Source organism: Poecile atricapillus, chromosome 16 (genome assembly GCF_030490865.1).
Source record: "Poecile atricapillus isolate bPoeAtr1 chromosome 16, bPoeAtr1.hap1, whole genome shotgun sequence".
NCBI lineage: Eukaryota > Metazoa > Chordata > Aves > Passeriformes > Paridae > Poecile > Poecile atricapillus.
In genome coordinates, this window is record NC_081264.1 from 10,963,315 (window position 1) to 10,985,161 (window position 21,847).

The window sequence follows — 21,847 nt, forward strand, 5'->3', positions numbered from 1 at the left end:
TTGTTGCTGTGCCTGCAATTTGTCATTAATTATGACATCCCTTCCCCCACCCCCCATTTTGATTTAGAAATGGCCTTCTATTATAGTATCTTGTTTGGTAAAAGTGATGTTTCTGACCAACTTACACTGCAGGGGCTTGTTCCAGCAGAACTTACAGATAAAAACTCTGGTTAAGTGACTTTCACAAGGGCAAAATCTTACAAGCTTTGATTGCAGGGATAAGGTTCTGCTGCATGTATGTGTCTTCCCAAATTAGAAAAAAAATTCACACATCAGGAATTATTTTGTTCAAAGAACAAAACATGAAAAGCAGAGGCTAGAGAACCATGTCTTATGAAACAATGCTAGGGGACAGAGTTCCAGCTACCTTTATCTGAAAGTGTTCTTGTTGGAATACTTCAAGGCTATTAATAGTCCTGCAGTTGTGGAAAAGCTGGTCAGTTCTGCTCGGGAGCAGTTGCTTTTTCAGTTGTTTTAGACTAGTGGAGGTGAGCTAGCTCCTTGTGTCTGTGTGACTGAAGGCTGTTAAGTTTTCTTAAAAGAATTTCCTGCCTAGGTAGACAAGTCAGGTGCCCAAGAGAAGCACATTGCTCTCGGAGTAGTTCTGTTGCTTAAGAGATGAAGGAAGAAGCTTTTAGCTCATGTCACGAGCGCTTATCAAGTGCATCAGCCTCTAGCATTCGCTCTCCTACAAAAAGGAAGTAGGGGTGTTTAATTATAGGGGTGTTTATTTAGATGCATAAAAAACACTCCCCCTCATGTTATTATACATTCAAGAAGACAGAGTGATTAGAGACACCCACTCAAGCACTAAATACTTGGAACAGTGGCTGCTATTCAGCCTGGTAAGGAAACATCCAAGCCTTGATTCTACTCCAGGCGTTTGCACCTGTACCTCTAGATCCCTGCATAAGTGAGCTGAACTGCTGCAGGTGTGCTTGGTTTGTGAGCCTGAGTGGAAGGGGCAGAAGATGAGGCTGTTACTCAGATTGGATTCCACTGCTGTTTCTTCACATTCACACTTTGTTTAGAGCTGGGTTAGTTTTACAGCTCAATTTTAATACACTGAGCCTCATCCCTCACACTTAATTTAAATGCAGCAATTCCATCCTGGGTTCCTCCTACCAAAGTAGACTGATCCTCCCCACCCCTGGGACCAAGTGAAGATTTCTGCATCTCAACTCAAACCCTGGTTCCATTTTATCCACAAGAACAATGCTAAAAATTAATCAATATTCTGACATAATGTAGTACAAGAGCAATTGATACAGAGAGCTGGTAGAATCAACTTTATTTACAGAATGTTACTGGGAAAGTGTCAAGTTAAAAAAGTATGAAAACAATCTTACAAGGACAAGCTGGTGATTGCATGTTTTACAGGGATTGTTTTGGGAACAACCACTAGAAGTATGGGTGACCTCCAACAGCTTCCACATTGGAGATTTCAGCTTGCTATTTCCATACAACACTGTCTCTGCTGGACTGAAACAAACCCACCACAGCACGCTGGCAAGGGTTATAATACAGACAAGTGATTTTTTTTTTTTTCCTGCTGCTGGTTTTGCTTTCAGTGAGACCTAAGAAAGAGCAAGTCCGTGAGAACTCTGGTTTTACTTTCACCTCTTAAAAGAGCACAATGGCCTAAGCTAGGTAGAGGACATGACAGCAGTACAAGACTCAACACAAGTGAGGGAGTGAAGTGAGGAACCATGCAGAAGGATGGAAGAGAACATTTAACTGTTCAGCGAAGTGAAACAGGCTTAAAAGGAACATAGTATTTTAAAACCAAATATACACAGTAAGATCACAAAACTACCCCATCCTCCCCCTTTCAAGCCACAGAACAAGACTCCAAAGGCAAGTTTCACAGTAATGGCATCACCAGATGCACACTAGATTGAGGACAGTTCTTGGGACTCCCTTCTATGAACAGCACTGAAGGCAGTACAGAATATCCACAGCTATGACTGAGGAGTTGAAGGGTGAGGATTCCAAGGCTCCATTTTGATGACCTTTAGTAACTGGCTTGAAAGATTAAAACAAGGAAAATACTGTATTTAAACAAGGACCAGCACCAGCCCTCTTGAAAGAGCAACGACCAGTAGGTACCTACAGACTGAAGATCTGGCTTTATCATGACCGCACCAGGTCCCATCCTCAAGGCTTTCAAAGACTAAGCAATTCTCTCATTTGGTGGCAAGAGTCACAGGGAATCAGACCTTTGTTACATAGACAGCAAGATGTGGGCTTTTACTTTGACACTTTGGCTACACTGAGTGCACAGTACATGACAGAAAAATGTGAGAGGGAGACCTAGAGGAGATGAGCAGCAAGAAAAGGCAAAGCAACTTCATCCTGTTCACTCACACTTAGGATATGCAACTTTAATCTTAAAGAAAGTCCCACACGTACAATGGAGAAAGGTCCAAACCATAGGCACAACTAAAGCTCAACTGTTATCAGCTACTCTTATGTACAGCTGTATAGATTCAAAAAGGCTATTCTAGGTGTGTATGTACAAAAGATTGTTTATACACAAGTCTGTACAGAAGGGTCTATACATGTAGTTTTCTGCAGAAGGAATCCATAGCTGCTACCTCTACACTAGAGAATATCAGCACTTCATTCACATATCTTACAAAAACAAACAAAAAAAATAGACACTTCCAGGATTAAACTGGCTTTGTCGTGCATCTAAATTTCTTCAGGCTTCACTATCCAAGCCATAATGGATCCTTTAGTCTTGATGCAGACATGAGACCAGGACAGGTGCCATGTGCTTTAGTCTCTCAAAAGGAAATTTTGCACAGAGTGCTAAAAATAAAAGCCCCAAAAAAACAAACAGAGGTGAAGTCCTGACTATGGACATTTTCATCCAGTCTAAAGAATCACAAGTGTTCCACCCAGTGGTCACTGTTCACTGCCGGTATTCCAGTTCATCTACACTGATGACTTTGGATGGCATGGATGGAAGAGGCTGCTGCAAGACATCTGAACCAAACCATTTTGCAAGGCCAATGGGAGAGCCACTTCTCTGGCTGGGGCGATGGTCAAGCTGTGTGTGCCCGTGAGATAATCCAGTCCGGGGCAGCACATTTTGAGGGGCTGTTTGTGCACCAGCAGGTGATCCCTGTGCTCCAGAGCCTGTGAAATGTAAAGCTATTAGAGGTGGAACAATACCCAGCACAGATTTGCCCTCGAGCTATCACCTGATAAGGCATGTGAGCTGAATGTGGCTTTTATTCATTCTATGAGCCCCAGGAAGTCCAGGTACCACGTGTTTATTTTCATTAGTACTCCCATAAATGGCCTGACACTGCCAGTTCCGGACACGGTATCACACGGGTTTGAAGGGAAGACCAGGATCAAATAGCATTTCCCTGGAGAAGGTGGGTGGCCTGTGGCCCAGGAAGGCTGAAAGCCTGCACACATGCTGCAAGAGTCAGATCTGTCAGTAGCAACACATGTTCTGAAACCAAACACTTCACTTGGACTTTGTTCTGGCACAACAGCCTGCAGTGGCCCAAACCGCTTAAGACCCACACAAGGTTAGTGATCATGAATAACTAAATTAAAGTAGCTTCCTGCTAGCAACTCAACAGCCCAGAAAGCAGCTTTCTAGAGCTCCCACTCCTGCTGTCTGCTTTAGCCTACCTGATCGTTGTAGCTGCTGTTGCATCATGGCGAGCTGCAAAGGTGTCCCCGAGCGTGGATTTAAGATGTGATGGCTTGCTGTTGGTAGTGGATAAAAAGGCTGGCCAAGGATGGGAGCAGATATTCCCTGCAAGTGAGACAGGTCCACTCCAGGAGGAAGCATACCTGTTGAACATGAGCAAGGAAACTTCTTACCTGATAAGCATAAGGAACTTAATGTAAAACAAAACATACGCATTTAGATGGGCTGGAATTTATTGTCTGATTTTAAAAGTTCTGAAATAATAAAGACTACCAGTAGTATCAGTTTGTGCTGCTCCTAATACAAAGCAAATCTCAAAGAGAACATGCATGAACAGGAAAAAACGTATGGATTACCTGCTTGCAGCAGAGGAAGATGTTGCGGATGGACCCCCTGTGCCATCATTCTCTGGACCAATCCTGGGTGCAGTTGATGAGCAGGTCGTACAAGTGGTACATGGGGAACAAGGGGTACTTGATGAACAGGACGAAGAAAAGGGCCTCCTGGTACTGGGGAGGCCATTGTAGGAGTCTTCCTACCAGCTGATTTGGGCCTGTAGTCTTGCTCTTTGGTGCAACGATTTGCTTGGGTAAGAGGTGTGGAACATGCAGAGCGTTGCAGTGCAGGTAGTTTGGTACCTAAGGTGGGCAAAGTTCCTTGATCTGCATTCTCCACAGAACTAGACAGTAGGTTATCTGTAGCTAGAATTGAATACAGCTATTACACTCCACAGCTAGAGATTGCACCTAATGAAAATTAAAGCTTAATGATTGGATTTGATAGTTAGAGTTCAGAACTAGCTGAACTGCAGTCATGTATATTTAACAGTAAGCATCTTTGTTTTTGGATGCTTCTGGCCAAATTATTTCAAAAGAGTAATGAGAAGGAATATGTTCCACAGAAATCCCTTTACAGGAAACTTAAATTAGATCAGAATCAGCAGTAATTCCTTGTCCACTTTTAATTCTTATTTTTTCTTTTTCTCAGGAATTTTGAACTGGCAGCATGGATGAGTCAGTGCCAAAGGTGATAGGAGGTACAAGAGATCCTCCCTATATAAGATAATAAGTTGGAGTTGTGCCAGAAGTCTGGCCAAAGGTGTTTTTTCAATTTAGCTGTGTTTGGGGGTTAACAGCAGCCTTCTCTACATCTGACATCTGCTTAACAAGATTTGGAACACTAAAGCACCTCCAGAAGCTATTTCCACAGACCATCCAGATGACTTAGACAAGGCCTAAAGTACCTTGGCATCAACTACTACACTGGAGGTATTTCAGTTGAACTGAAAGCTGCCTCTGCAGCTACCAGCACTGAAGCACAATGCCATGGCCATTGGTCATGTCAGTCTGACTGGGTCAGCCAACTGGTGTTGAGCATTTCCTTTTCATAGCCTCTCACATCAGTTTGGGTGATCAAAATGCTTCCCTGATCTGCTACACTTAGGAGCTTAACTGGTCTCAGCTGTGACTGTTCAACTGTCTCAAGACAACTCTAAGTTTTCAATTACTGGTGTAGAGAGCTATGGAAGCATTACTGTCACTGTGCTTGCTCATCAAGAAAAACTGCAAACAGTTATGGTCCAGCCCTCTTAGTGCTGCTCAGAAATTGCTAGGAAATAGAGGTTAAGCCCCAGCACTACTGGAAGAGTGCACCTGGAAGTGTATCCCCTCCATAGCTCTGGCCCCTCCTCCCATATGCTCCCTCACTTCTACACCCTCATCTCCATGGATCAGGAATGTCTAAATGTAGCCTGGATGCTGAGACAATCTGAGTCTATTCCAAATCCCTTTTGTTTGTGGTATTTTAAAGCCATTACAATACCTTCATTTGGTCTCTGATTTTCATCTTTAACATCACTGATTTTCATTTTCCCAGAAACTGGATCATCTTTGCTTTTCTCCTTGCTCTCGTACATCTTGCGAATCACCGAGGTAGGTGTGAAGGAAGGAGACAGCTGCAGAGAACACAGTAAGAAGCAATGCCTCACCCACTGCTCATTATCCAGGCCACGATATCTGTTGTGGGTAGACACCAATTCTAGCACATCCTTTCCATTTAAATCTCTTTTGAATCACCTGCTGTGCGCCCGTGATTCTACTTCGCTTCTAATTTCACAGCTTTATTCTGTAGTTTAAGCATTTCTCTTTAGCTTTTTTGCAAGTCCAATATTAAAATCTGCAGCTGTTCTCAGTTAAATGTACCTTAACAAGCTTCAAACAAAACAGCTGAACTGTAGTGTAAGTTACAGCTGTTTCCTCTTTGCTATTGGTTCATAAGAGCTGCTCCATGGGAATTCCTATAGAGCTGCTTCATCTGCATTAACTCAGGGCTGATGTTCTGCAGAGAACCATTGCCTCGTTGGTGTTTTCCCCCATTCAGAGTTCCATTAGCACCTGCAGGAGTCACTCATTTGGAATATAAACTTGTTTCATTTGGCAGGTCATAGTCTATGTCAGTCCTGAGCTGCAAGTACTTGACTGATTAATTGGAAAATTTAGATGAAAACTGCATTCTACACAGTACTGAGCAGAGAGGCAACAGCCTGGCTTTGAGATTTTACTCATTTTGAAAGTGACCCCTGAAGCTCCTAGGCATTATTTCCAACCCACAGACACCTAAGTCAAACATTTCATACCCAAACACCAGTGTTCTCTGAAGCATCTCATGGCTTTCAGCATGAAAAGCTGAAAATTTAAGCACCAAAAATATGATGGCTTGAGTTTTCATAATCACCTTCATTTGGTTTCAGAAGATGAGATCGAGGTAACATTAATGGTATTTCTTCAGTTTTAGGTAAGACAGTGGTCAGAAAAGGCTCTTTTCCAAGGTGAAGACATTCAGTTAAGCATGAAGGGAAACTCACTCCTGCATCACGTGGCCAGAGATGCAACATGAGTGTGATTAACCCAATGGCCTCCCCTTTCTCCCATCAATTTCCATTGCTATGTTTATATTGTTATTGTCTGGTTACTGCAGACACTTTTACAGCTCTCCCTACAACCACTGAACATCAGGTACTGACCATGCTGGTAATGGATGCAGCAGGGGCTGGAGAAGATGCATTCCCTCTGTGTCCTGGTGCAGGGGATTTAGTCACTCGCTGCTGCCTGTGAAGGGACAGGGAGTCAGAAGAGGCTCTGCTCTTGGCACAGAATCAAAGGCAGCACTGCCAAGAACCAGTGCAATGCAGAGTGACTAGTGCTAATATCTAGACAATATTCACATCAAAGACAATATTCACATTAAAAATCAGTTAACACCGTACCCCTTAAATTTTGCAGTCAGGTCCTCACCTGTTTCTGTAGCCATCTCTGCTTTTGTCCATTTGTGGTTTACCAAAGCCATGCTGATAGAAATTTGCTGCATGTATGGCCAAGTCATGTGGAAGCGCCAGGCCCTCCAATGCAGCCTGCTGGATCTCCAGGGGACTCATCTGAGGCAGAGTTGCATAAAAAACACACAAGTCAAAGCCTGTATTTGGTTGGGCTTCTTTTAAGATACTGAAGATTGACTGCTATAACTACTGATGTCTTTACCAACATTTGCCCACCAACAATCTCTGTTTTATTAACAGGCAACAGAAGTTTCAAAAAATCTTGTATTTGAAGTACTCCAAGAGGGGCCAAATTGCAATGAGGTTTTGAGACTGTACTAAATGAGACTTTGCATCCTCACACTCAGGATACTTAACGAAACACAAACATCTGGATGCAACAGCTAGGAGTTTCCACAAGTTAGTTCTAGACCACAGAACATAAAGAGATGCAAATACATTAAGCAAAAAACATGTCTTCTAACCTGTGCAGCAACTGGGCTCATGGGCTTCCTTACACCTGGAAATGGATCACCAAGCAATTGCTGAGAACCTTGTCCAAAACCTAAAGAATATTTAACAGTTGTATTTAGAAGTAATAACAGTTTCTTTCAACGCATATCCAAAAGTAAAATAATGCCACATTAATTAAGAATTCCTTGTGAGGACTCTCAGCTCACCCCTTAAATCCACACAGAATTACATCTCTTCCTTGTCACAGAGCTGGAGAGCTGCAAAAGAGGCTGCTGGTTGTGTTTTGTAATACAAATGGCCAAGTAGTCCTTGAAAGTTATTCTTACCCAGTAGCTGAGCACATTATTCCACACCAGAACTCACTGTGAGGTCTGGGTGACAAATTTAACATTAAAGACATCCACATTAAGTGAAAGGGCACTTTGCACTCAAAAGGCAGACACTGCCCTAGTTGCCCACCTACTGCCAGGAAGTTTTTATAGTTCTGTAAAGCAGCCTTAAAAAACCCTCAAGTAATAAATACCCACTTTGTAAGCAGGCTCACCAATGGGTGAAGATATTCTGTGGCGCAGGTAATCTGCAGAAGCAGCTCGTGTTGGGAACACGGGTGGAATGGGGGGAGATGGGGCTCTTTGTGTCAGCAGAGAGGCTGCAGGCTCCAAACCCCCTATCAGGCCACTTAAGACATTTGATGAAGCAGGTCTGGTAATGGGTGGACCAAGAAGTTCCTAAGAATAAGTAAAGAAAGAACGTTCAAAATATGACCAATTTACATGAAGAAGCTCATTTTACAGGCTGCCCTATTTATAGCAATTTAGAGAGAAGGGGGACTGGTGCAACCAGATACACCAATCCTGGTTTGCCCAGAATTAGGCACTCAGCAAGATTTCAGTTTTCAAACTGTCATTACAGGAAATTACATAACAAGATAAATTTTTAGGTAAACTGATCTAGTCCCTGGCTCTTTCTTCTCTATAGTATCTTGTCTGACTACTGATCCCATAATTGCCTTAAATGCCTTATTTTCAAATAATTTTTGTTTTCCCACTGGGGAATATGCTTTTAAGAACTTCCCTTCCCCCAGTAAGAATACCTGCAGAATATTCTTTGATAGAGGCTGGCCTGACATCTCTGGAGGTGACATTAAGTGGCTTTCAAGGCTCTGCTAAGAAAATGAAAACACTGTAAATTAGATACAACCAAGCTCATTAAGAGACTATCTACATTTGTCTCACTGACAGAAATAATTTCACCGGCTCTGTCAGAACAGTAGTTTATGCCTCAGTCAAATAAAATTTCAGCAAAGTTAAGGGCTGAGCTGGCTCACAGATCTCCCCTACCTAAGTAAAATGTCCTGTGCTAAATTGCATACAGGTAGCTCACTGTGCCTCATTCAAGTTTGGGTCAAATATATGGATTTATGTAATTGTGTAAACTGTAAATGGAACACTGAACCATTGGTTAACTGAAAATATGTACAAACTGAAAAGTGTTTGTATGCTAAATAAATTATTTAAGATATTCTTCTGTGCATCAAAATTGCACATTAATGTAAAGAGACAACCCAGAAGCAAAAGTCTTGATTTGATCTGAGATCAATGTGCAAATTCTTCACAGAGCAAATTTACATTCTTCACTATCTTTTACTGAACTAGGATGAGTCTAAAAGTCCTTGGACATAGTTTGGCAGGAAAAGCACATGCCTTAGACCTACTCAGTTGGTAGAAGTGTCTTCTGCTGCCAGAAATATTTACTAACAGCTTCTGGGTCAAGCATCCTGTTTAGGCAGTTAGTGGCAAGATGAAATTTCATCCTACAATCCTTGCAGTCTAAACCTTACTATCATCTGTTGTTTAAAATTAATCTTACAGGTAACAAGTATTCACTTCAGTTTCATCTTAGTACAAGTGATGTTAGAAGTCAAGTGTAAAATAATAGATGGTTCACTGACAACTCTACTAAACAGAGGTCACTAAAAACATCTGGGCTTCAGGAGAGGTGGGCCATCACCCCCTGTTAACACAGGTCACCAGAGCCACTGGCTGCTACTTACGTTGACTTTGGGCTGTGAAGGCAGAGTCCCGCTTGCCTTCATGCTGCTGACGAGTTTGTTAAACGCAGTCATGTCCCCATCCTTCTTCATCTGTCTGGAGCCACTGACATTTAGGGCTTCTTCCATTTGCTCAGCCATAAAGGGAGTGGCAATTTTCCCCTCCTGATCCACTTTCAGACCTTTTAGCCCAGCTTCAACTTCCTCCACTGAAAGTACAACTCCTGAATGTGCTGAGAAATACAGAAGAAATACTGGTAAACCAAGTTCTGTCTCAAGTGAGCTAATAATTCTTGTGCAGGTGTTGACTAGAAGTTGTTTCAAAACTAGGAACAGCCAAAAACTCATTTCTTGATACTGACACTAGCTGTCAAACCATGACTGACCTGTGTTTAGACTAACGTTCTAATATATCTAAATTCAGAAAACTCACATGCACAACTACTGCCATGTAAGACTCCACAAAAACCTGTTTAGGCTTCAGCTACTAAATTCTCACTCTTTCATTTATCCTGCAAGAAACATTGTTACTACATCTTACAACTTTGCCTGCATTTAACAGAGAATGTTCATGTGACAATTGAGTTGGTTGTTTTTCAATTAGGAAAGTTTAATTTATCTTATACTCCAAGAGACCAGATGGTTTTACAGCCAAGGTGCAAGCCATGCCAAATTTCTGAAGCTATCATAAGTACAAAGAATACATACCTGGAAAACCTAGATACTTTAAACATTCAGTTACACGCTTAAGCTCAGTGTGTATAAAGTTTTAAGGAGATTTTTTGCTCAGAAATTAAAGCTTCTTATAGAAAGATTTCACTGGCATAACCAGCATAAGGTTCAGTGCTCTTAGCAGTACTTTTTTCCTGTATATGCATATATATATCTACACATATATAAACACCTACTGGTGCCTGACATAAAGGCTAAACATGCTTTATAGACCAGCTAACACATCACAAGGTATGACACCTTAAAAGAAAAGTAAGAAGAGACAGAAGCATGCCATGGGTTGCAGATGTTGGCCCAAAGAAATAAGATTTACTGGAAATTTGGGCAAGAAGGTGGAGAAAAGAAATAATGATGCACACATGCAGCATGGAACATGAGGAAATATGATGCTGGTGGAGAGGAATTGACCTGAAAACTCCACAACACTTGAAGAGCTGTACAGCATTTTATGGGAATGCAGAGCCCCACATCAGGTACTTTTGAGTGAATGGAAGCTTCCCCACAGATTTTTGTTCCTTCATCCTTGGTTTGTGAGGATCAAAGTTGAAATCAAGTTTTTAGTAGGAAAGTCAGACTAAGCAGAACAGAAATAGAACTACAAGTCTTTCTAAAGTGAAATTAAGGAAGTTCTTCACATGTTAGCCAACACTCCCTACTCCCAGACTGGATGCTTAAGAATATTTGCAGTGCTTAGATGCTTTCCTTCCTAGCTGCTTCACACTAATCAGAGGGCCATCACTTTTTCTTCAGTCCAGTTTACATGGCAATACATGCTGCTTGCCAAAGAGAAACAAGTTTGGAATTAGACCTCAAGATTTCACAAAATACATGCATTTTTGTCCACTCCATGCATGCTATGGGCCCAGACATGCAAATCCCTAAGCTGGAGGCACCCTTGAGGGGAAAAAAAAAAATTAAAAAAACCTCCTCATTCTCAAGCCACTGTTCAACTTCTTAGATACTGACACTTAATGGATCAATGTGATCCATTATAGATACTGTCAAGGATGACTTACACTGTCAGTTTTTGGTAAAGCCAGAGTTTAAATGCCAGAGTTTCAGAGCTGATATTACCAGTCACCAGTATGAAAAAACTTATGCAAATGCAATACACAAAGCCGGAAACTCAGATCAAGACTTGCATCATCTTATAATTGTTTCTGGCCACTAAAGCAGTCTGATAAAAGTCCTGATGTCATCCTTTGATTAGGATGAAAAGAGTCAGTGATGATATTGACACAATTGAGAGCTGCTGAATATTGAGTTTTCAGTATTGTAAGTAAATCTGTAACACTGCCTACTCCTGGATTTGGCAGTTGAGGTTTCCAGAATACCAAGCCTCTTGCTGGGAGATACTGCATCACAAGAACTTGACAATAGCTGAAGAGGCACTTACTGCTCTCTCTAAGCTTTTCCTTGTTGGCTGAAAGACTTGAGAGAAGAGGTTTTAAGTCCACTTTGGCTTTCTGTAGCATTTCTAGGATGTCCACTTTGTTTTCAGAGTGGTCTTCCAATGGAATAGGAGCAAAGTAGTTTCCAGAGTTCTGGCCAGGGGAGAGAATGGCTTGCTCTAGACCTGAAACAGCAAAACCAGGAGCACTACAACATCAGTTTACCAACCCAATGGCTCAAGATGAACATACACTGGCAACCAACTTCAAAATGCCACTGCAAAGTTATGCTTCATACCCCTTGCCCAAGATCAGCTGGAAAGTCATCAGGAAGCACTGACAAGAACATTCATTATAAAAGAACTTACAGCTGCTTACTCTAAGAGCTTCCAAAAGAATGCCAAGTGCTTAAACTGTGGGAGAATTCACTGTCCTAAAGCCTTATCTGCCAACTTCTCATTGAATGAGTAAGAAAGAATGTGGAAGGAGGCTACCTTGCCCTGCACTGTCCTGCAGCCTTACCTGCTAGCCTCTCCAGCTCCTCATGAGGGGTAGATCTCAAGCTGCTTGATCGACTTCCAGAACGACTGGGATTAGAAAACCACCTGCTGAACCTGCTGGCAGACACTGCACCTTCCCCCAGCACATCCTCTATCATCTAAGGGAGGGAAAAAAGAAAAAAATCTTAACATAAGCAAGATCAGCAAGATCTCTGAGAAGCTTTACTGTGCAAGAAAGGTTCTTGTGCTACAGACAATTAGATGCTGCTCCCAGAGTTTCAAAGCTTTGATCTGCTTTTTTCCTGCAGTTAACATAATCCATGCACATCTTTAACTGACACCAAATATTTACTCACAGTAAAACTAACTGAAAAAGCACAATCAGAGCACTCAAAGACCATTTAACTACACCATTTTAAAGTGGAAGTGTCAAAAGAACCCCAAGTATTTAAAAACCAGTGCATTATAAAAATGTAACTCAAATTAAAGCTTCTCCTATCCTACAAAACAGTACCCAGTTAAAGCCTGGCTCAATAGGCACAGATGCAGTTTCAGGCAGCATTTTTTCTTTTAGACAAAAAGAACAGCTTCTTCCTCTCAGAAAAATTGTTTTTTCTGAAACAAGGAGTATCCAACACTATTTCAAACAGAAAAAAATAGTATTGCTCCATTTGGTTTTGATTGTTTGACTCTTACATATTAGAAGAATTAAGACAAGAAATATACAAACCTATGATAACACTTGTCACAGACATAACACCGGTACAAAGAAACTCACTTTTATGACAAGTTCTAACATCTGCCCATCTGTTTCATCAGCAGGTATTTTCACTTGGGAACTCCCTGCTTTTGAAAGCAGTCACCATCTTGCACGCATGCTGAAAATCAGATTATCAAGTCTAAAGAAACAATTTACATGTTCTATAGGGAGAATGAAATCTCCATGTATTTGACAAATTACTGGCACCATATGATAGCTCTTTTCTAATGCAAGCAGCTTGTCCACACTAAACATTAGGTCAGAAGTCCATTTTCTTTTAAACCTCAACATCTCTAAACCATGTCAGGTCTGTTTGTTTGCAGTCAGAACACAATTTTTGACTTTTGACTGAGTTGGTGGGCTGTGTTTATCCAACACAGGAGTAATAGTTCTAAAAAATTAATTAACCTCTTATAGGTTTAAGTAATAAAGATTCAAACCCTTTCAGACATACATCCTTTCAGGCACATTACCACTAGTATCTACAGGCTCACTGCTTGCCAGGAAGTCTGTGCAGATCTGGTCGCTGCAATTCCCAGACTTAGATAGAAAAGGTTGTTTTAAGCTAAACTAAATTTGTACAGTGAATCTTCTCAACATATCATTAATAATTCCAAAGAAGATCCATTCAGAATGTCAATTTTGAGCCTTCAAGTAGTGACCAAAAGAAAGGAAAAATAGCCTGCTAGTCTGCCTCAAACATTCACACTGGAGATGGAGCCAGTCCCAGGATGAACACTTTGGCAGAAACATCTGAACACTCCGAAGCTAAATATCTGCAAATTCATCTTACACATCTCATAAAGGAGCTTCCACAAAGCAAGAAGTTTTAGCTTTCAAAGAATGAGCTGCAGCAAAAATGCTTCTCATGAATATACCCAGTCTTAAAACCCAAAAAACTCACTGAAGCCAGGCCAGGAACACTTTTATCCAAGTTGAAGAACTCATTGAAGTCAAACTCTCCTGGGGCTGGTTCTTGTAAAACAGCTTCTCTAGGAACTTCTTGATCGGCTGGAGTTTCATTGGCAAGGACAGTTTGCACTTCATCCTCTTCTGCCACTCCACCATTGCATTCTATGCCTTAAAAAGAAAGTTAAGTGACTGCTGAATCACTGAACATGACTATTTCCTGTGGGAACAGTGCCTGAGAGCCAATGCACTTGCCCAGGGATTAGAATCACAGGCCCAAAGGAACCCAGCCCCCAGCTGATACCTTATCAGTTACACTGTGCCGGCTCCTGCAAGACAAAATAGCACCCACCACAACTCCTAGCACAGAACTTCTAATCTGGTAAGACTATCCAGCTCAAAAAGATAAAGAAAATTGCCACTGAACTGCCCACAAACAACTGCATCCTGATCAGCCTGGGCTGTTATGCCACACCAAGCACATACAGCTGTTGCAGAAAGTCAACAGCTGCTGTTGGTTTTCCATCAAGAATCCTTTGGCAGCTCCTGCCTTCTTTGATGTGGGTTCTTAATAGTCAACATATGACAAATATACTGCTTCTCCTCCTTTATCAGGAGCAAGGTACTTCTTACTGTAAAGACCTCTCAGCAAGCTTGCACAGGGCACTGCAAAAAAGTTGTTACATGGTGTAGTGGCTACATAGCTACAAACTCCTGGGCTTGGAACTGCACTACAATCCAGCTATGTTGTCCACCTGCAGAATTTCTAGCATTAAAAAGTCATCTTCTCTCATCATGCTGCAACTTTTTTTTTTTGGTAATAATCCAATGACTGCACACAAATTCAAGTCTCCTAATTGAGTTTAAAGCTAGGTTACTGGCAGCTGCATGCCCAGATCAGGGGGGGATCTAATATACAGATCTAACTAATGTTAGTATTACCATAAGGAAAAAAAAAATATTTCAAGTACCTCAGAGCATTAGCTTAATTTAAACAGAGCCTTCAGCACCCAGCAGGACACAGAAATGAACAAGACCTTTAGAATAACCTATCAACTTCTGATATAATTCAACATCCATAGAAGATTTTTCCCAGCCTCTCAATCCTGCCTCTCTTTGGGAAAAAAAAAATGTAATTTATCACCTATTTAATCTTTCAGATTACAAATACATTACAGGATTTACATTTTGTGCTTCAGGATGACCAAAACCTATGCAAGTTTAAGATAGAGGTTTTCATTTACACTTGTCTGTATCTATAAGTCACCTCTACACCCAGCAAGCTGCCTCTAGCAGACAAGCAGAGCTCTCATGAAATTTGTCCTTACCTTCTTTCAGTGAGGCTGTGCGTCGCCTCGTACGTTTTCTCCCTTTGTGATCTTCCTCCAAAATCTTATCATCAAAGCCTGTGAGCTCAATGGTTTCAGACTGACTTGTAGGCCCAGCAGAGAACCACTCAGGTTCCTCTTCAGTGTAGGAATCATTCCTTCTTCGCTCCCCAAAGACACGTTTGCTGTCACCAAATTCCCTCTGAAGGCAAATATTAAAAACGGTAGCATTAATAAAACATCGCCTCATAAGATTCTTCCCCAACTTCCACCCTTCACACCAATTCTGGGTATTTTTAAATGTGTATACAACCTCCCTGTACACTCTGTAAGCTTTTAAATTTTAAGCTTCACAGCTCAATTTCTGATTCATTACACCAAAAGCTATTGATCTGCAAATGCTTCTATAAACTCAGTTTTACAACCTAAAAGAGAGTTAGCAGTTGTTTTTTTTTTAAAAAAAGTATTAAAAAAAGCCTGAAAGCATGGAAAGCTCCCATTTGCTGAGGTTAAAGACAATGCTTGCTGACAACTGCCAGGTCAAGAACTACAAATAAACTATTAGACTTTTGAATCTCTTGCTAGTAAAAGTCAGCCCACAGGCAGGGCTTGTCTGATAAACAGCATTACATGCATCCCTGTGGAGCTCTCTGAAGGAATATAAACAAGTTTTGAAGCACCAGGTGCTCACCCTTCACACCCTCATAACAAAGGGCCTGCCTGCACAGAACACTTAACTACTGCAGGCAGCTCACCTGCCCCTGGTGCTTTTAGTGCCAGGTGTCCAAGCCCCCCCATTCAATATGCAATCAGGAAAAGAAGGAACAAACCCTGAAACGTTTATCTTTGTAGTCCCTGTCACGATCCCGGTCTCTTGCATCCCTGGAATCTCCACCCCGATGGTCTTTGTCGAAGTTCCTTGAGGAGATGATCCTGCCACTGCCAATCCTGCGGCCGCCGATCACACGGACACCGTCGCTGTCCTTTTCCAGGGGGCTCCCTGCCCGACGGGAGCTGACGGATGCAGTCACATGACAGCCACCTCCAAAGCTTCGCCTCTGGGGACTCAGGACTACATCCAAGTCATCTTCTTTCACTCGCTCTCTCGGATCTGCAAGTCAAAGACCACACAAAAAGCACTAAATTTAATGCAATAGTCAAGATAAGTCAGTTGTCTGTATAGCAGCCTTTTGTTCCACAGCCTTGCTGCTAACCCAGGGCTTTTAACAGAAAATGCCCATGATTTATCTCCATAAAGCTGATCTAGCTGACACCACATGAAGTGCAAACAAAAAATTTACAGCTGGGTATTGAGGAACCACTGCGGTCTCCTAGGAAGTACCTGCTTTCCCACTAAAGACCTTTGAAGTACTCAGCCTTGAGTTGCACTTGCATTTTAGATATGTACTCACTATTACACGGCAAGACTAGGACGAGATAACTGACTGTTGCCCAGGTTTGCTCTTAGGTAACAGTCACCAGAAAACCTACTATAGTCTAGTTGGAACAACCAAGATTTCTTTGCTGCTTATCCTGTGCAGTCAAACAATTCTCAGAGTCTTTGTTTAGTCTCCTTTGTGTCATCCCAACAGAAAGGTTTTGCCAACAGCCCAGGTTCAGTTTTGAGCAATGTGCTGTAGAACACACTCACCTACTATCCTACGCATAAGAGAAGTCCGATCTGAATCCAAATCTTTTTTAAAGCTTTCCACTGGTGAAGTTCTTCCTGAAGTTGGATATAAAGATGCATGCCACTTCTCTGGATCCCAGACACCATCACTAGGAAAATAAAATTGCAGAATTGTTCACTACCTTGCTGTCTAATAAATACTTCATAATGCTGCTGCTGGAAACCTAGAATTCACTGGTTAGCAACCTGTACAAGTGAACTATCTTTCATATCCAACTTCTAAATCTGCCTTACTATGGTTTATTACTTCACACATGGTATTTGAATCTCTTCTGTAACAGCAAAGAAGTATAATACTCAGCATCAGATTTTAAAAAACTAGTTATTGGTGAAGCTTGTTTAGTACACTGAAAAAACAGTTCAAGTAGATCATACGGTGCTGCTCTTAAGCATTTGGGTAATTTTACCTCAATCTCACACTTGTACAACAAATTCATCTGAATAGTAAAGAAACTGCTGCTTAATAAACGTACAAACACGAGCCAAGAACATTCACCTCTGTTTTTGATTGAGGTACAGTGACAACATGGGAGAGTAACCCACTAAGCAAGGCAGCTTGTTGCAGCCTGACCCTGTCTGTGCTACACACCCATCTATGTGATTGGTACTTTTTCCTTCAAGTCTGTAAGATTTGTGTGAAGTTATGAGATCCAGCAGAAAATAATCTCTGTTCAAAGAACAAAATTCCTGGCCAGAGCATTGAGCCTTTCCTAGTAGATTAGTACTTCTGAAAACCGGACTCTGTAGCAGTCTGAACTTTGTGACACACATACCTCCCATCAGCATAAGAGCACTTCTTAGAGAAGCATTTTTCTGCAATTTAAACTTTCATTTTGAAATAAATGTATATAGCCTTTGTATATTTAAGAAAATACCTGTCATATTTTTCAGAAAGACAAGAAGGTCTTTTCTTAGAGTAGGGACGCTCTTTAATATCCAGCAGTTCCTCCTAAAAAAAGAAAATTAAAAAATAAAGATGCGAGTTTCAATTCACACCCAGATTTAAGTGACTCAAACCATCTATCCCAGACTGCCTGTTCAATTTAGTGTTTTAATTTGAGAGCCCAGGTTTCCCAATCTGTTGTTTCATATGCTGTGAAATACAGCACTGAAAGTTTGTATTTCAGTTGTTCTACCAGTGGCCACTGACCAAACATTTGAAGCACTCAGCCTTACTAGGCCAGGTTCAGTCCTCATGAACACTCCAAGGCTGCTCACACCATAAATGTTTACATATCCACTTCCCTGGACAGTTCAGCCTGTAAGAAACACAGGCATCACAGACACCAAAGCTGGTGAGTTCTCAAGAAGGAATCAAAATTGCTGTGGTTAATGCTATAAAGGTTCAGCATGTAAAAAATGCATTAGCACAATTCCAGTTACTGGTGTAGATCTGGAAATTCTAGACAAGCTTTCCATTTCTGACCACCACCTTCAAGGTATCATAAAATGCATTATACAATTACCCATTCCACCTGACACCAAATCAATGCTGAATGCTAACTTGTTTTGCCACTTTCTACCAGCTTTGAACAGCCCTTAGTTTATCACTGCACATGCTGAGCATTCAGTCACTTGACTGGCAACCAGTTCAGTCTCACTGCAGTTTGATACATTCAGAAAACATTATTAATGGTGTGACTATCAATGTTTTAAACCAACATTAACTCTGCTGCAGTTAAGATGCACATTTCTAGTTACACTTACTCATTCTCCCAAGATCCCCTTTCTTCAACCTGCCTCACTCCCAACCAAACTGAATTGATTCAGAGCTGTGAAAAGATCAGTGGGCAGCTGGAAGGATAAAGAAATCCTAACAGTGGACACCACACATCAGCCAAACAAAGAAATCTCTTTACCCTTTCCACCAAAAATACAATACCCTTCAGAACTTTTACATCATTTTTCCCACATGATTAAGAGCAGTTCATTAGCTATGTGAGTTTGACACTTGTTCTAGATGGTAGTTTGGTAGCTGGAAAAAGCCTTAACTTCCCTCCACACCCCAAACATCACCCTGTACTAGATCTCAGCTAAAAGAGCCCCATTAAAGGGAGCCTGGCCTCCCTGCCCACGGCTTCCCAAAATAAACCTCAATCTGTGAGGAACATCAGTGCTGTAATACTATCAGAGCCTGGTGCAGTTACTACAAGTATTAACAGCCCTGTCCATCACCAGATGGGGAATGGGTTGTTTTGCTGGCCACGAGAGGGAGTCCACAGGCTCTCATTCACATCCTATCACAATTCTTCCACTCAAGTGAGGAAAATTTGAATTGTTTCTTGCCTTTCACTCATTAGCTGTGCACCCTTGGAGGAACAGCTTCCCAAGAACTAAAAAAGACACAGCTTAAACTGTACAGCTCTCCTGTAACAGAGGAGATAAATGCTGGCAATTCCACGTGTGGGGTTTTATATTTAATTCATACACATTCTAAGCAGGCTGAAGGGAAAAGTGTGCTTAGCTGTTATAGAACAGTTTTAAACAAACAGCTTAGAACTACTCATAGTATGAGCCAGATGTTTTCTTAGTAGTAGTGAGTATAAACCACTAGAGGAAATCACTCCCCTTTCCAAATCAGCAGCACATACCCCAAAACAGTGTTCCCTCAATCCCTAATTAGTAGGAAACTGGAACACATGAAAATGCCCATCAATGTTGATTACATCACCAACTTAAAAAATTTGAGCTGTAACACACAGAGAAACCACATAATGCGAAGTATTTTAACACAGACTGATTTCTGGTATTTCTTGATTTAGGCTCCTTGGAAACCAACTGATAAACAAAGACTAGGCACCTCCTGGCACGAGTTCTGCAACTTTATCCTGGTCAGAAACTATAGGTACTGAATTAACAAAACTGAAGCTACAAATGCATTGGTTTCAGTAAACGGCCACCACCAGCATGGGCTGAACATTGCCCTAAAGAGCAGAGCAGAAAGCGAAGCTGCACTCAGTTACTACACAAGAAGAGTTAGGCAAGACTGAAGAAAAAGTGAGGCCACTTTTCAGCAGGAGAGCTTTAGAAACAGCTCCCCTCTTTCACTTGGCAGTTAACTGACTAACTAGAGCTGAATAACAGTATACTTTGCATCCTCAGAAGTTAAGGGCACATATTTTCTAAGAAGTTAGAGAGATTTAGAAAGCTGTACTATTCCCAAGAAATTTTGCCAACTCTGAAGTACGTGGTTTATTGTTGATGTCTACTTAAAATAAGCCAGAGCTCTACTATCTCAACAGAACAGAGCCACAATGATAATTTTTTTTCCTTTAAAAAACAACCTACTAAAAAGCCAACAGCTCCGAATTCCTCAAGAAAGATAACACAGTCAGCAACAGTAAACTGTCTCACCCTGTTCCACACTTCAGGCCATTTGCTGCAAAGTATCTTAACAGCTTTTCACAGAGCGATGACCACCTGTTCCCACAGCTTGCAGCCATGGGAAAATCAACCACCATTACAGACTCTTTCCAAAGACATTTTTCCATTTTTCAGCAGTGGTACCAAAACCCCAAACAAAATTTGAATCCTCAACCCCACAGCATATCAAACTCACTTAGTACTGGAACAGTCTTTTTTATTTGCAAGTTATTTGGCTGTTCTTCTTCCACTCATACATATATTTGGGCATCACAGTTAAACAAAAGCACCTGTGTTAACATTTTAACTCTAAGCATTGACTGGAGTCACAACTGCTTAAGCTTCCAGCAACGAAATATGAGCAATTCTAAAGTTACAAAAGGCATCCAGTAAACACATGAAAGGTCCTGAGAAGATCTAGCATGCTATGCTTTCCTAGGAAATGGTATCTACTGCAAGGAAACACTTCAGTCAACTTCTTAAAAGAACACTGCTGAAAGCAGAACTACGAAGTGCTTGAGAAAGCTGGTAGAACAACATACTTCAATCTCTACAATAATCTCTCAGCATATGCTGTGGGGTGCTCAGATATTAAAATAAGGTGGTGGGAAACGAAAGCATATTGAGGACAAGATTGCACAACTGCATCACATTTAACAAGCTGCTCATTTGATGCCACCATTGCAAATCCTAATCCAAGCAAAGGCTTTTGAGCTTTCACCTCACTGATTCTCTCTCACAGGAGCCACCACCTCCCACTCTACTCCTGTGACCGAGAGTTCCACACCACTCAGAGACGAAAGGAGAGCGAGCTGACCTTTGTGTAACGATGTGGGTATTTTGTTGTAATTCTGTTCAGCTCCAGGAAAGCATCGCCATTTTCAGTTTCTGTTGCACCTCCTCTTTTATCCATGGTTACTTCAAAGCCTTTAACCGCGGAGCTAATTAAAACAAAACCAACCCGTCAGATTTCAAGACGTACCTTTCTAGAGGGTGCATTTTCTTCCCAGCCTGAGTCAGTTTAACACTTGGGCAGAGCAAAGTAGAGCCGCGTTCCCCACCAGCGCCTGTCCCCTCCCAACTCTGCCCCTTCCCCCGGCCCAGCCAGGCGGCTCTCGCAGAAGGGTCCGAGCCGCTCCGGCAGCGCAGCCGGCCCTACCCAGAGCTCCAGCGGCTTCAGCACACGGAACATCGGTCTGCGGGCACGGCCGGGGCGCGTGGCCGCCGGGACTCGCACCCCCACAGCCCGCGGGGCCCTGAGGGGTCGGGCGCCGCTCGCCCCGCGGCGCGGGGGCAGCGCGGCCCAGGCACCGTCCCGAGGCGCCGGAGCCGCGAGGGGGAACGGTGGCAGTGGGGCAGGTGACTCAGCGGATCCCGGCCCGGCCGCACTCACCGGCGGGTGTCCCGCGCCGCTCCGCTCCGCTCCAGGCCTCACCGCCGCCCGCGGCGTTTCCTGCTCCGGCCGCCGGCCCCACTTCTCCCCCGCCCGCCCCCACTGAGGGGCCGCACGCGCCCCGGGCCGGCGCTGCCGCCACCGCCGCCCCCCCAGCCCCGGCCGCCCCGCGCGCCGCCGCCGCTCCCGCTCCGCCCGGCGCCGCCTCCGCTCAGCCGCCGTAGCCGGGGCCTCGCGCCGCCCGCTCCGCACCCATTTAACGCCCCGC

At 42.5% G+C, this 21,847-nt stretch overlaps 1 protein-coding gene across 5 annotated transcripts; it reads right to left on the reverse strand.

The window, feature by feature from the left end:
* Positions 1-1,276: 1,276 nt before the first annotated feature.
* EIF4ENIF1 (eukaryotic translation initiation factor 4E nuclear import factor 1) lies at positions 1,277-21,719 on the reverse strand. Of its 5 annotated transcripts, none has more exons than XM_058851596.1 (19): positions 21,580-21,719; positions 21,004-21,127; positions 17,699-17,772; positions 16,785-16,912; positions 15,964-16,244; positions 15,134-15,335; positions 13,801-13,976; positions 12,159-12,294; positions 11,642-11,821; positions 9,517-9,746; positions 8,557-8,625; positions 8,008-8,191; positions 7,475-7,554; positions 6,970-7,109; positions 6,699-6,783; positions 5,498-5,630; positions 4,033-4,377; positions 3,655-3,819; positions 1,277-3,144 (listed from the first exon to the last, which is right to left on the reverse strand). In XM_058851596.1, exons 2-19 carry the CDS (start codon positions 21,097-21,099, stop codon positions 2,918-2,920), a joined length of 2,931 nt encoding a protein of 976 aa, XP_058707579.1. In that variant the 5' UTR covers positions 21,100-21,127; positions 21,580-21,719; the 3' UTR covers positions 1,277-2,917. The 5 variants fall into 5 exon arrangements, with proteins under 5 accessions (XP_058707579.1, XP_058707582.1, XP_058707580.1 ...); XM_058851599.1 differs by having other exon boundaries at positions 4,033-4,095; positions 8,557-8,628; XM_058851597.1 differs by having other exon boundaries at positions 4,033-4,314; positions 8,557-8,628.
* Between the last annotated feature and the right edge of the window lie 128 nt (positions 21,720-21,847).